The sequence below is a fragment of the Mirounga leonina genome, unplaced genomic scaffold, assembly GCF_011800145.1.
Source record: "Mirounga leonina isolate KUSES-001 unplaced genomic scaffold, KU_Mleo_1.0 Mir_200, whole genome shotgun sequence".
In the NCBI taxonomy this organism is placed as follows: Eukaryota; Metazoa; Chordata; class Mammalia; order Carnivora; family Phocidae; genus Mirounga; species Mirounga leonina.
Window position 1 is genome coordinate 23,550,071 of NW_023270503.1, and position 15,892 is coordinate 23,565,962.

Genomic DNA, 15,892 nt, shown 5'->3' on the forward strand with positions numbered 1-15,892 from the left:
TCCAACCCAGACCTGTCTGCAAAGCCTTTGCTCACCACTGCCCTTCCTTCTCCATCAGCACTGAGGAGAATGGGTCAGAGAGGAGCATGGTGGCAGGTGGACGTCTTAGGACATGGTGACATCAACCTGCATCAGGCATTTTGAAGGCTTGAATGAATTCAGTGCCTGTAGGGATGGAGAAGAGGTAGATTTAAAAGATATCAAGGGAGTAGAATGTGCAGGTCTTGGTGATGGGATGTACACAGTAATAGAGAAAGAGATGAAGGGATGGTCCCTAAGTTTCAGTTGGGTGGATGAAGATGTCAGCCGTTGAAACAGGGAGCATGAGATAGGAGAGGTTTGGGACTGGTGGGACAGAGGATAGTCCTGAGAGAGAAGAGCAGAATAATGCTATCTCCTGTTTTTGCACATTTTAATTGATTGTTAAAAGTCTCTAATATGTATAGACACTATAGTCAAAGTCTTGGGCCGTTGGTTTTTCTCCTACCCAGCCTGAGCACCAGTGTCCATGCCCTCCAGTGTTCTCTTGCTCTTTTGTCCTTTCATCTCCCAAGTCTAGCAGAATCCTAACCTCAGATCAATTCAACTGTCCACGTCTCTGCTCTTATATTTGGGCAGCTACTCAGTGTTGAAGAAAAATGACACAGTAGAAGTGCCTCTACTGTTAGGCTTAGTCTCCCACCTCAGCCGAACCCTTAATGACACCTGGCAGTGACCTTACATGACCCTAGTAGCAACTTTTCTAATCTTCCTCTTTCCCCCCTACCTCCCCAATCCTTAGCAGATTTATCATATCACTCTGGCATGACATTATCACCTACTTCACAAGATAAAACAAGAGGCTTTCAGGTTGGAAGCCACTCAGAATCTTGCCCTATCCCTTCCTCAAACATGTCTGCTTTGGGCCTCTGCCACCTGCTCTGATGAGCCCGGCCCCTCTGCATCCTGGGCCTGGCCTCTCTGTGACCCTCCCCTCCCCTACCAGGCATCTTCCTTTATCTGATCCCAGATCCTCCCTCAGCAACCCTTATCTGCAGGCAGTAAGACAGCTTCTGGCATTAGCCAGACCTGGATTCTTCTGGCCCCGGTTTTACCTTGTGTGTGTTTTGTGCAAATCCTATCACTTTGGCACAATTTGACTACCAGCCCAACCGGCCCACAGTTGGGGCTTTCCATACTCTCAGTCCCTCACAGAGTATCTGGCAAATAGTGGAGATTTATTAATGTTTGGGAGAACGAATGCAGTCTTCATAACTTGAGATATAGATGGTATGTTGGCATGTTAATGTTGAGAAATCCACTCGGCCTAGATGAGCGCTAAGAGCTAGTCCAGCCTAAATATTTTTCTTGTAACTTTTGTTCTCAGGTGAATAATGTGACCATGTTCATAACAAGGGAAATACCAAAGGAATTTTCAAGTGAATATCATGTTTTTGAACCTGCCTGCACAAGATAAACTGTGGTAGCTTCACAATGTGGACTTCTAAACTTCTATGATGCAATCACATAACCTCTCCATACTTCATTTTCTCATCTGGAAAGTGAGGGGTTGGATTAAATGACCTTCAGTGACCTTCCAGCTGTAAAATTGAATGAGTATAGGGTCCACAGTCACAGTGTCATTAGTTATTCACTAATCAGATAAGTAGGAGTCTTGGTGGTCTAAGAGTAGCTATTAACCTGAAGAAAGCAAAAAATAAAATAAAATTAGGTTCCAAGCATCAACACGGATAAAAATAACAGGACAAGAGCCAAAGATACCACAGTAAAATATAGTAATCAGCTGGAGTTCTTTGTGAGTGCTGCCTTGTTTTCTCCCATACACAAGTTTCGAACCAAAAGATATCTCTGATTTTCCTCTTGACACTCTGTTCCCAGCTCGCCTCCAAATCAAATCTCTTGTCTTTCTTCTTGGTCTCCAGTAAACTGCCTCTCAGGTTTTCTCCCTCCCATCAAGGCTGCATATTTCTGCTGGTTTGATCATGGTGGACATCATTTCCTATCCTTAAAATAAGCAAACCAACCAACCATCCAATCCTTCAGTTGCTCCCCTTTATCTATAGAAAGAAGAGAAAAATCTCCACTCTGACTTGACATTTATGGTCTTTTATTTTGTCACAACATACCTGGCTGGCTTTTTCTTTAACAGTTCATTGAGTTATAATTGGTTGCCTATCACATGCAGGGAGTATGGGGATTACATAGACATACAACCACAATTTGCAGTCTGGATGCTAGAACATAGGGGAAGGAATATTTTCAGTGTTGTGGTGAAAGACCATAATCATTGACTAATTGAGAAAAGCAACCAGATTTCTTACTGTTGGTATCCAGGGTGGATGTTGAATTGAGCATAGCAGGGATTTTATGCAGTAAAAGTGTTATGGAAAACTCCAGTGATGAGTAAGGTCTTATTTCTTTTATTTCTTTTTTATTGTCTGGGAACAGACTTCTAAAAAAAATCAACACTGTCAACATTAGATAATGTTGCTTGTTTATTATTTAATAAAAGTTTAATTGTGACCATTTCATAAGTAGGAGACATCGTGTTGCCTTCCAGGGTGGGTTTCTAAAACTCGTGGATATAGACTCGAGACCACAGAAATATTACACCCAAAAAAAGGAACTAGGAACTTACTTTTTTTTTTAGATTTTATTTATTTATTTGAGAGAGAGACAAACGGCCTGACAGGGGAGAGGCTCAGACGGAGAAGCAGGCTCCCCAGTGAGCAGGGAGCCCGATGTGGGACTCCATCCCAGGACTCTGGGATCATGACCTGAGCCTAAGGCAGTTGCTTAACCAACTGAGCCACCCAGGTGCCCCGGAACTAGGAACTTCTTATGGCAGGTCCTTCTATTACTTGAGTTATATGCTTGTCTGTTGTTACCATAGTATTTATTATTTACTATCTTAGATTGACGTCTGTTCATGTATAAATATCTCATTGTTTAGATTGTAAGCTCCTTGTAGGCAGATACTAGGTCCTGTCCTTTTGATGGATTAAAGGTACTGGGGCTAGAGGGGGCACCAGCTCCCCTCCAGGGGCCTTCCCATTGCTGCCTGACTGTTTCTGAGGCTGGTGTCCCGACCCCTGAGTCCCAGCCTCTGATGCCTCCACCAGGGACTTCCACCAGATGGTGCTCTTTTCCCATTTCTGTTCTTGGGTGTCACTGGCCATATGACCCTTTGCCACTTGCCCATTCTTTCTGCAAGGTAGTAGATGGAGCACTGCTACTAGAAAGAAAATTTGAAATCAAGTGAATCTTCCAAAGTAAGAAAAGAAATTATAGGAAATATCTACAGTGTACAGACTATTAACATTATTCAGAAAAGCCATTTCCTTGGACATGTATCAGTCTCTACCATGTGGCTCACTGATGAAGGTCAATTGCAAGGGGTTTTCCTAGTGTTATCAACTTGCTGTTGAAAGCCCTTGCTCAGCCAGGTTTCCATTTGAATTCCATTTCTATTATCAGTATAACACTTCATTCTTTGGAGATAGTCATTACCAAGAGAACAGAGATGGTCAAGAGGGAAATAGAAGTCATCTCTGGACATCGAGTGGTGCAGACAGCCTATCCATTGAGAAGGCACCACTGTTTTGGTACAAAAACCAAAGTTCAAATTTACATCCTTCAGTCATCAAGAAGAGATTTGATTTTGTTTAGCAGGTGGTTTAATGAAGCAGAGAATGTATGATGTGTTTTAAATTTCCATAAGTCACAGGCAGAATAACATGTTTAATACTTCTGTTGCAAAAGAATTTCATTTAGATGTTCTAGATTTATAACATTACAGATGTTGGCCTTTGTGGGTAGCTAGTTTTATAATGCCATTACAACCTTATTCATCTAACCCAGAGGGTCTTATCATTTTGGAGGGAAAGAGTTATTGACATTTTTGGGAATCTAATGAAGTTTGTGAACTCTTCTTCAAGAGAAAAGAAAATGTGGATTGCTTTTCACCTGCAATTTTCAGGAGTTCATGAGTCTTCTAAAGCTCAACTGTGGACTCTAAGTTAAAGATGTCTGATCTAACTACTCTCTAATACTAAGCTGTCTGACAATAATAGATTTGTTTTCTACATTACAGTCAATAGAAAAACAGTTAATGTGGGATTTAAAAGCTTGAGCTCTGGAACCAAGGAGATCTGGATACAAATCTGAGTTCTGCCATTTAATAGCTATGTGGTTTTGGTCAAATTGGTTGACCTACTGAGTTTCAGTTTCCTAATCTGTAAAATGGGAATAATAACAGTACCGACTTAATAGGGTTGTGATGAAGATTAAATAAAATAATACCTATAAAATGTATACATAACACAATGCCTAGCATATGTTAAGTGCTGAATATGCTAATTTTTAAATTATAATCAGGAAATGGAACTATTTTTCCTTCCTAGATATTTGCAATAATATGAGGGTAGTTACAGTTGTTACCTGTAGAGTTACCTCCTTCGCCAGGATCTAATTAGCTGGCTGAGTGGTGAAAGCTCTGAGTACTTTGATCTCAATAACCACGTTCATTCATTAGTTCCATGGTCAAGAGTTTGATACCCGCATCAAACTCCCCCCACCCCCATCTAATGAATAAGAGTTAACAGCTTCATTTTTAGCAGGAATCTAGTGTTCTGTGATTCTTGAGTGGCAAACTAGAGCAGTTTGTTTGCAGTTTGAAAGTGAAACATATCTGTAGACAGACTATATGTACTTTAGTCACCGTTTCATCCAAGGCACCAGAGCAAAGGACTTGTCATATAGAAGACATTCAACAAGGATTTGTTGACGGAGTGACTGAATTCTGTTAGGATAGTAGAAAGTCTTCAGAGAAAAAAATCGTTTTTTTCTGAGTGTCTTTAAGTTAGATTATATTTTCAAGACTCTCCTTAATGTGTTATTAGAGTACCCACTCTGGAACTAGTTGCTAGGATTGGAAACTTGTCTGCCTTATTACTAGCTGTGTAAACCATGGGCAAGTCATCTCGCCTCTCAGTGACTTGGCTTCCTTATTTATAAAATGGGCATAATAATAGGGCTACAGGCAGAGGAATGAATTAATATAAGAGAAGTGTTTAGAACAGTGCCCCCAATATATTCGAGAAATCTTAACATTATTATTATTTGTCATTGCTATAGTAGCCTCACGATCCCCTCACTATGGTGAATCCCATTTATTTGTTGTTACCGTCCCCTAAACTAAAGTTCGCTGAAAACCTCTCTACATTTAGAAACACAAATAGCAAACTTTGTCTCACATGTAATGTAACTCTAAATTTTCTAGACTCTATTCTGCAGAGCCGACAAAATGTTAGGAAATTTTGTTCTTCCATTTTCATTTTTGGAGGATCAAGTAAAGATGGATTTATTTTGACTGAATGTGAAAACAATAATCATCAATATGGTTGCAGCAATTTCTGTCTGCTCGTTCTGTACTCATCTTTTTCCAGTTCCAAATATCATTTGCATGGACCTGATGATGTTGAGTATGTATATTGCAGCAGAGTGATAGCTTCCTTTTCATATTGAAGCTGAAGCTTCAAAGGGAAGATTAAAGGAGTGTTTGTTATCTATCTGCACAGGCCTGATATGAAATTCTCAGAGGCCTTTAGGATAAACACAACTCTGTGTGTGTGGGTCTGTATGCCTTTTCTTCTATGTAATTCTATTGTGGTGTTTGTATTTTGGTTTAAAATGTCTAGTTTCAGACTTGTTGGAGTCTCTGGCTAAAGGATAATTGTTTTCAGAGTGAAGGATAAGAATTAGAAGATGTGGGCAGGATTTGACTAAATGCCTCCTAAGGAGTGTAGAATTCTCTAGTGTGGGGTCATTTTTCCAGAGAATGTGATGAAGATCATCCATAGGATATGTTTAATGAGACAAGATCAAGACTTTAAATGTGTTGTGCCCAGCAGAGAATAATCCATGGTACCCTCCAGTGAGGGATGATATTGCTCACCTTTTGGCTTTGTCTTTTAGAGTTATCCTCTCTGTGTGCGTGTGTGTGTGTGTGTGAACAAACTTTCTTTAGGGTTGTTGCACAATTAAGACTTAGAGTAAGACGAAGGGGAAAAGGTAGGGTAGCAAGATTGTTCTATACCTTCTGAAAGTGAAAGGAACTAAAATTCCACTTCATGCCATTCCGTGTCAAGTTCTACATATGATTTTTACTGACAGAAATATTTAATTACAACATCATCAAGATTAAGGCAGATTCCGCTATTTTACATCAACTCAATAGACCTGCTACTTTATTTAATACTGTTGAATTCTTTCTCTGTAATCAGCCTTCTTATGATACAGCTACCATTGGCAGAAGCAATACTCTTAGTGTATGTGAACTTATAAGATCTTCTTAACTAAAAAGAGAAAGCAGGAAACCAGTGTCACTTTACAGTAGGTAGAGAAGGGGACTGAAAATGTGCGTGTGCATTGGAGTGGGGATTGTGGGGAAGAGAGGACAAAAGAAGAGGTTAAGGTCATCAATAACATGTTTTACCTATTGAACAATTTGCCAAGAGTTGGCCTTTTAACTGCCCAAGCATGGCTCCATTTTTTTTTCTGGGTCAATAAATGAGAACAACATTAGTTAGCGAAGTTCCTGCTATTGCCATCATATACATTTTGGAAGGAGAAGTACACCCCCCCACACCCCCCCCACACACCCCCACACACAGTTGCACAGGCTCACATTCTAATTTCTATTTATATTGAATTGGAGGTTGAGTAATGATTGGAATCAAGGGCTAGAGGAGTGCCTCCAGAGAAGATGGGACACAGCAAGAACATAGAAAATTGCTTGCCCCTTTGATGATTTACTTGATTAACTGTGTTTTATAGAAACGAGTTTGATGGAAAAGCTCTTCACAGTGGCCAGGTACAGTGGAAACTGCACCATCTGCTGGCGGGGGAGGGATTGACCTGTCATACTAATATATACAACTTGTTTTAAGTTACAGCCATTCTCAATCTACATATGCCTTCCTATTGACATGGACATCCTTCTTCCCACCTGCTGCAGCTTTACCTTTTCCACCCCTTCCTCCTATTAGTCCCTCTCCCCCTTTCCACTGCAGATGTCAGAGCTGTCCTGAACTTTCCGTCCCTGTCATCCAAGTATCTCACATTTCCCTTCACCTGATTGCCAGCCCAGAACTCTTCTGGGAAAAGAAAGGAATAAGAAAAGTCAACCAGGAGGCTTCTCCATCTTCTCTTCCTTATCTCTGATAATTCATCTTCTCTTCCTTATCTCTGATAATTTCCCACAAATGCATCTCTGAATTATGGCAACACATTCCCACTTATCTCCTACTTCTCCATTTCCTGAACTTTAGTCTTATAAAGAAATAACCTCGATACTCACTGGGATGATATTTGTCTCTAACGTAACCTCACCTTATTTCAGCCATGTGTGTGCTGGAAGACACACCTCATTATTACCTATGTATTGTCTTTTTCTTAATATTTTATTTTGGGTTATGGATTCTTTTAAGAACTGAACTCTTTCCCAAGGAAAAAAAAGTGTTCAAATGAACGTGTACTCTCCTGAGAGGTCAAGATGAGGATAGAAAAATATTCATTCTATTTAGTGGCATAGAATTATGTCCATTGCAGGAATTAACATGTGGTTACTATAAGCAAGATTGGAGTATGTTGAGGAGTGAGTGGGAGGTGGAAGAAAACAGAAACTACAGACAACACTTTTTGAAAATTTCATTGTGATGTGAAGGGAAAGAGGACAGCAGATGGAGGGATATGAAGAAGGTAAGGGAGGCTTTGCTTTATTTTTATGGCAGCATAAATACTGATGGAAAGGGCCAAGTTGAGAGGAAGAGGTTGAATATATACAAGAGAAAATCGATATAGAATAATGTAAGGTTCCTGTGAAGGTAGGAGGAAATGGAATCCAAAGTACAATAGACTTTTGTGGGTAGCCATCATGTAGAACATTGTTTCTATGGGGGAGTACAATTTAGATTCCAAATAAGTGACTTACAAATGATCCTTTCTGCCATTGCCATTTCATTAGTTTGAAGACTTGAAGGGTTATTGGTTTTGCCAATAATACCCCAAAATAAAAGAGGAGATGGGATGATACAGTGGACTGCAAAAGCCCCAGTCTTGGCACAGACACTGAAATGCTAGGTGGCCTTGTGTCATTTGTTCATGCTTCACCTGTAAAATTAAGAATTTAGACCTAGAAGTATTTGAGGATGTGTTGGGGGGATGATGTTTTGGTTGTTATAACAACTGGGGGTACCACTGGTATTAGGTGCTGAGGACCAGTGATACTGATTGTCCTGTAATACACAGGTTGTCACAACAAAGAATTGTGGCCCTCCAAGCCTGTAGAGCTCCTGATGAGAAACTCTGGACTGTGGCTAAGTAACCTCTTAGGACCTTTCCAGCAACATGGTCAAAACTGTCTAAGGAGTTACAGTGAGTTAAATGCCACTGAGAATCTTCCAAATCTCAGGGACAACCCTTTCGTTTTTCTCAAAGTGGGTAGTGGCTTGGCTGGTTATTGACTAGCAAGCTTTTTGGACTAGGTGCTGTCTCTGCCATATGCCAACCAAGACTGAAATACAAGTTTGACTTATCTCCATTCTTTTCCTTGTATTTCAGGTACTATTGGGATATTCAGCCCCAAGGTGAGTGCTTTTTGGCCATTTATGGTTTTACACTAAAGATATGTGGATGGCATTGTTTACTTCTGCGTCTTCTAAATAAGCTTCTACACAGAGTGATATTAGCCATTTCTAAGGAAAGTTAGTGGAGTGTTTAATTAACCTTCACCCTGCTGGGCTCCCCTGCTCTGCTTTTTAGCAACAAGAGGCTCTGATGCATCTGCCTTCTGAGTGGATTGGTGCTGGATTATTTTACAGAACCAAAGCTATAATATGCTTTTACTCCTTGAGCTTTGTCACATGACAACAGGAGCCGCTAACATTCAAATAAAATGGTGGCCGAGTCCATAATAAAAACCTTGGGAGGGCTCCAACTCAGCTAATCCTTCATTTGCTCCAGAAATAAATTCCAGTATGTTACCTCCTTGGTCACAGTGCTTTTCCACACAGCCTGCCTGTCTGGCAGCAGAGAAATGTCAGAAATGGAGTAGTGTTGAAATTCCCACTAGAACAATGTTATCACATTTTAATATGAGCCCCACTGCAGCCTCTGTGCTTCTAATTGCTTTCAAACCATTGTTTTCCTGCTTTTGCTTGATGAACCCAGCATCTGGCATGATTCTAAAAACTACAACAGACAGCTGTGTGCAAAATTAAAAAAAAAAAAAAAAAAGGACAGGATTAGAACATATTCTTAAAAGGTTCAAAATTGGAATTTTTTCCCCCGAATTCAGTTTGAAGGGTTGTCTTTCTTTTTAGTACTCTGGTTGAGAATGTCAGAAACATCATTCTCAATATTAACTCTTAACCTATTATAAGTGGGGGATTTTTATTTTCTCAGAGAATCAGGGAGAGTTTTAGATCAAGCTCACAAATAGCTTTATGAACTATTTTGCTCTAAAACTTTTTAAAATCAATTGTAAACTTTCCAGTTTTTCCATTCTCTTAATATTGTCAATGTATCCATTCTCAATGAGCATAATACCTTAGAGAAATTCAAATTGTGAGGAATGATACTAGTTTTATGAAAATTTTAATTTTCCTAGATCATACTTTTAGTGTATTTCAAGTCTATTTAAGGTTTTCTTCAAAATCAAACTTTAAGAAATAAAAAATCTTACATATTTAAAGCTTTTTGACTCTTGTAAATTGGTCATAGTATTTATAATATCTTAAATAATGCGATGTGGTGTTGCCATATATCTCACTGTCCTAAAGCACTTATGGCTAAAAACACAGACTGAGAATAGAGAATTATATGTAACAGTGTATTTTGCTTTGCAAAGTGCGAAATATGCTATTCAGGCAATGGCCCTGTATAGTTCAGGGTTTAACAGATGTCAGTCAAAATCCACAGGGGGCAGAACATGAATGTGAACTGGCAGAAATGAATGGAACTGTGAGGGTAGAATTAATTACCTAAAGGAGAAATAAAGAATTAGTGTCAGAGCTATGGTATAGTAATGTGTGGAGAAGAGAAAAGAATTCTGGAGTTGAACACAAGAGAGACTATATGGGGCTACAAAGACAAAGGGCAAATCTTAACCGGCATTGCAGTCATCTTCCGGTTGACAGCAACTTCCACACAGCTTTTCTCTCTTAGGTAGAGCAGGCAAGGGGACGGTTGAAGAGTGCACTTAGAACGGAAGACTGTATTTACTTCTCAGTGACGATTGGATATATGGAGCAAATTCTTTGCTCATTAAGAAGTAAATGTAGGGAAAGGTCAAGTTGGAAAGCCCATACTTGTGTCTTGGCCCCAGCCTTGCTCCTCCCCCAAGACATTTTTTGGGGGGAGGGGTTATTTTTTACCTTTTGCTCTTTTGATCGGATCTTAGCTGATTGCTAAGTGCTTTAGAAACTTGCAGGGTATGTGGGGTCGGTAACAGGTCTCTGTAAGGTACTACAGGACAGTTTAGGAATATGAAGAGTATAGGAATATATAAATAAGAGAACAGCTGACAGAAGACTTTAAAAAGCCCTAGAAGACTAGGTAGTACTGGGAAGGGAGTGAGAAAAGACAGAAATGATGGCCTCAGATTTCCTTATCATTTTTATCTATGACAGGATCCTCGTGCCTGAAGATGATGGGATGAATTTTATTGACTCCAGGCATTTGCCTAAATACACACTTGTATTCTTCAGGATATGTGGACTAAAATAGTCTGGTGCCTGGAAGGAAAATCGTTTTTTTTTTTTTTTAAGATTTTATTTATTTATTTGAGAGAAGTGGGGGGAGAGAGCATGAGCAGGGGTTGAGGGGGGCAGAGAGAGAGGGAGATGCAGATGCCCTGCTGAGCAGGGAGCCCGCCACAGGGGCTTGATCCCAGGGCCCCAGAATCATGACCTGAGCCAAAGGCAGATGCTTAACTGATTGAACCACCCAGGTGCCCCAGGAAAATAGTTCTTAATTATAAAAGATCCCTTATTTATAGATCTCTTTAGTAGCCCACAGTTAAACATCTGGTTATGGAAAAGTCTGTGATGAGTTGGTACAATGTGCTTTAATGTTTACCCTTTAAAGAAAGATGCTTGGGAGGATGGACTACCTAGGCATAGAGAAGGTTGCAAATAAAATTTTTCTTATCCATCATTCCATTCAATCCCAGGTTTAATATGGTGGTGGAGTGACCATTGACTTGGCATGGTAGAAAGAGCATGGACATTGAGGCTTGACAGACCTAGTTCAAATCCTACCTACACCATTTAGCTAAAGGTCATCTGACCTTAGCAGATTGCCTAATTGCTCTGAAACTCAGCTTCCCCACCTATAAAATGGAGGATCTGCAGACACCGTGCTAAGTCCTTCATATGCACTATCTTATTTAATTCTCAGAACAGCCCTACAAAATAGGTACTAATAAACCCATTTGACAGACATGGGCACCGAGGCACAGAGAGGTTGAGAATCATTCAAGGTCATGCCCCTCAAGGATTCTAACTTGGTCAGGCTGACTCCATAGCATTTGCTTTTTAAAAAGTAATAGCTTTTGGGCGCCTGGGTGGCTCAGATGGTTAAGCGTCTGCCTTCGGCTCAGGTCATGATCTCAGGGTCCTGGGATCGAGTCCCGCATCAGGCTCCCTGCTCCTTGGGAGCCTGCTTCTCCCTCTGCCTTTCTCTCTCGCTCTGTCTCTCATGAATAAAATAAAAAAAAAATCTTTAAAAAATTTTTTTAAAAAAGTAATAGCGTTTTTGAGATATAATTCATATAATATAAAATTCACCCTTTTAAAGTATACAAGTCAGTGGTTTTTAGTATAGTCACTGAGTTGTGCACTCATCACCACTCTCTAGTTTCAGAACATTTTCGTCACCCCAATAAGAAACTCCATGTTCATTAATAGCTCCAAAGCCCATGCTCTCCATCGCTGTACTTTACTACCTCGTTACAGTGCTGGTATGAGGACTAGTGGTAACGTGTAAGTTCTAGCATGGAACCTGGACAGTAAGAAAATGTAGATCGCATTTACAACAGTGTTAATGGCAATTCTTTCCCTCACATTTCCACCCAAATTTTCTTATCAGTCCACTGTCACCTTCCTGAATGATGTTCATTAGTAAAGAATGAAATATGGGGAAAATAAAACATAATCCAAATAATTTATTACTTTAATGTGGAAGGAACATAAATGAAAGAGCTCTTTTAATGAGCTCAAATAAGATTGGAGAATGTGGGAAAGGCTTTTTATTTTTATTTTTTAATAAGACATAGATTCCTTTGACAATTCAGGTCCTGCTTGCTTTAAGAACTTTTTTTCTACTTAATGTTTCACTTAAAGTTACAAAGAAAATTCACTTGAATCTTTGCCATGGAGCTTTTACCATTTTATTACTCAGATACCCAAAACATGATATTGATCGGATGTTAAACACATATTAGTTTTACCTTTTAGATATGGTGACAGTATGACTTGATGGCATTGAGCAAACTGATTTACTTCATTATATTTAGTTTCCCTTTTTATAAATGAGTTAATCATCAACAGCTAGAGTTTAATCAAATTTGAATGTCAAGGTATAATGTTTATAATTAAAAATTTATTGCTAGAAAAACATCATCATGAATATTAGAAAAATTGCCCACCATGGACCCAGACTCTAAAGCAAATTACACAATATTTAAATAAAAAATTTAAGAAAAACCTTATGTATATAAATACATATAACAAAATTCTTATATGTATATAAATATATATGTATATATACATATAACAAAAATTGCCCAATGGTCACTCACATTACATTTGTGATAGTGGTAAATAGGAACCAGTGAAATTTCTTACCAGCGTGAAGATTCTTTGAGTGTTTTCATGAATGGTGTAGAGAGTTTCTGAGAAAATGATTCAGTATATTTTAATAGGAAAAATTTCCATTGTGTGAGTCTTAAAAATCTTATGAAATGGCAAGCCTATATCCCTTGTCAAAGTAAATTGATGCCTAAAAATACAGCTTGGCAAAAGCAAATAATGCAAAGTGAGTAAAGAAATGTTATTATAAAGCCTTATTAACTATAGATTAAAAGAGATTTAAAAGGCATATCAACTAATGTGTGGACCTCATTTTCATCTTGAGTCAGATAAACTATAAAAAGTTGTAGCTATGAGAGAATTTGAAATGTGAACACTGAATATTTTATAAGAATCTACTGTTGATTACATCAAACTAAAAACCTTTTGCACAGCAAAGGAAATCCTCAACAAAAAGAAAAGGCAACCTCCTGAATAGAAGATATTTGCAAATCATGCATCTGATAAGGGGTTAATTCCCAAATATATAAAGATACAACTTAATATCCAAAATAAAAAAAACCCAAACAACCTGATTAAAAAGTGGGCAGAGGACTTAATAGACATTTTTCCCGAAGAAGACACACAGAAGACCAACAGGCATGTGAAAAAATGATCAGCTTCACTAATCATCAAGGAAATGCAAATCAAAGCCATGATGAGATATCACCTCACACCTGTCAGATTGGCTAGTATCAAAAAGACAAGAAATAACAAGTGTTGGCGAGGATGTGCAGAAAAGAGAACCTTTGTACACTGTTGGTGGGAATGTAAATTGGTGCAGCCACTATGGAAAACAGTTCGCAGATTTCTAAAAAATTAAAAATGGAACTACTGTATGATCTAACAATTCTACTTTCAGGTATTTATCCAAAGAAAACAAAAACACCAATTCAAAGAGATATATGCACCTCTATAATCATTGCAACATTATTTACAATAGCCAAGATACGGAAGTAAGCCAAGTGTCCATCAATGGGTGAATGTGGTTTTTTTAAAGATTTTATTTATTTATTTGACAGAGACAGAGACAGCGAGAGCGGGAACACAAGCAGGGGGAGTGGGAGAGGGAGAAGCAGGCTTCCCGCCGAGCAGGGAGCCCAATGTGGGGCTCGATCCCAGGACTCTGGGATCATGACCTGAGCCGAAGGCAGCCGCTTAATGACTGAGCCATCCAGGCGCCCCTGGGTGAATGTTTGAAGAAGATGAGGCTGGGGCACCTGGGTGGCTCAGTTGGTTAAGTGTCTGCCTTTGGCTCAGGTCATGATCCCAGGGTCTTGGGATTGAGCCCCCCATGTAGGGCTCCCTGCTCTGTGAGGAGTCTGCTTCTCTCTCTCCCACTGCCTCTCCCCCTGGCTCATGCGCTCTTGAGCTCGCTGTCAAATGAATAAATAAAATCTTTAAAAAATATATGGATGATGAAGTATATTTATACAATGGAATATTATTCGTCCATTAAAAAGAATGAAATCTTGCCATTTGCAACAACATGGATGGATCTAGAGGGTATTATGCTAAGTGAAGTAAGTCAGTCAGAGAAGGACAAATACCATATGATTTTACTTATATGTAGAATCAAAAAACAAAACAAATGAACAAACAAAACAAAGCAGAAACAGACTCATAGATAGAGGAAACAAATTGTTGGTTACCAGAGTGGGTGAAATAAGTGAAGGGGATTAAGAGGTACAAACTTCCAGTTATAAAATAAATAAGTGGTGGGGATGTCATGTACAGCATAGGGAATACTGTCAATAATATTGTAATAACTTTGTATGGTGACAGATGCTAACTAGACTTATCTTGGGGCCCATTTCATAATATATATAAATATTGAATCACAGTGATGTATCCTTGAAACTAATAGAAGATTGTATGTCAATTACACTTCAATGAAAAAAGAATCTATTGTTATTTTTTTAGGTGTGACAATGGTGTTACGCTTATATATTTTTTAAAAGAGTCCTTATCTTGGAGAGGTGTACACTGTGATATTTAAAGATAAAATAATAAATGTCTGACATCTATTAGTCAAAATAATATTTTGAATATTTTGAATATCAAATAGATATTCAAAATAATATGGGAGAGAAAGAAAGAAATGGAGTGGGGGTTTATATGAGACAAGATGGATCATAAATTGACTCTTGTTGAAGATGGATGATGTGTACATGGGGGTTTATTACACTGTTTTGTCTACTTTTGTATGCATTTAAAATTCTTCATAATGCAAAGATAAAAAGAAATCCAGGTTGAGATTAATAAAAAATGTGGCATTATTCTTTTATTTCTATTGTGAGACGTAGTACATTAGTGCATAAAATACTTTATGTATCTTAGACACAAAATACATAGAATAGTTAGCTTTTACAAAAACTTCAAGTTTAATATTTTGTGATGGAAAGAGCATGAGTCTTGACATCAGGCCTGAATTTGAATCCCAGCTCCTCTACTTACCAGCTGCACGAGCTATGGCAAGTGATATAACCTCTTCATCTACAAAATATTGCCAATAATATCTACTTCACAGTTATTGTGAGTGGTAAGGAATTATAATGAGATGATGAACTTGAGGAGTGCTTGCTGCCTGGTAGTCACAAAAGTGGTAGCAAGTATTCTTTTTATGTTTCAAAGTAGGGCTATGTGAGTAAATCCATATACAGAACTTAAACTACATATATTTCACATGTCCTCCCATAAAATTCATCCATTCCAACTGAACCCTAGTATAAGGCCATGTACATATTTGTGAGGTTTGCACTTAAAGGATGTGTGTGTAGAATTTTTATTGGTAGGCACTTCAGAGGTTAGATTTATGAGCTTGTTGCTCTGTAATGTCTGAGACATGTTGAATCGAAGCATAGATGTCATTTAACTTCTCGTCTCTTACTATCACATACTTGGAGCATGTAGTTATGACAGCTACAAGAAGCAAACCATTAAAGCAGCAAAGAAACACCATCTTTGCACTAAAAAAGGAG

General features: G+C 38.6%; 1 protein-coding gene across 1 annotated transcript in view; it reads left to right on the top strand.

Annotated features, from left to right (window-relative positions):
- The window catches only part of SKAP1 (src kinase associated phosphoprotein 1), a 278,422-nt gene that overhangs the window by 47,427 nt on the left and 215,103 nt on the right, over nt 1-15,892 (top strand). The window contains exon 3 of the mRNA XM_035026933.1: nt 8,623-8,648. Coding sequence (XP_034882824.1) covers nt 8,623-8,648 — 26 coding nt within the window. The remainder of the gene's footprint in view (nt 1-8,622; nt 8,649-15,892) is intronic.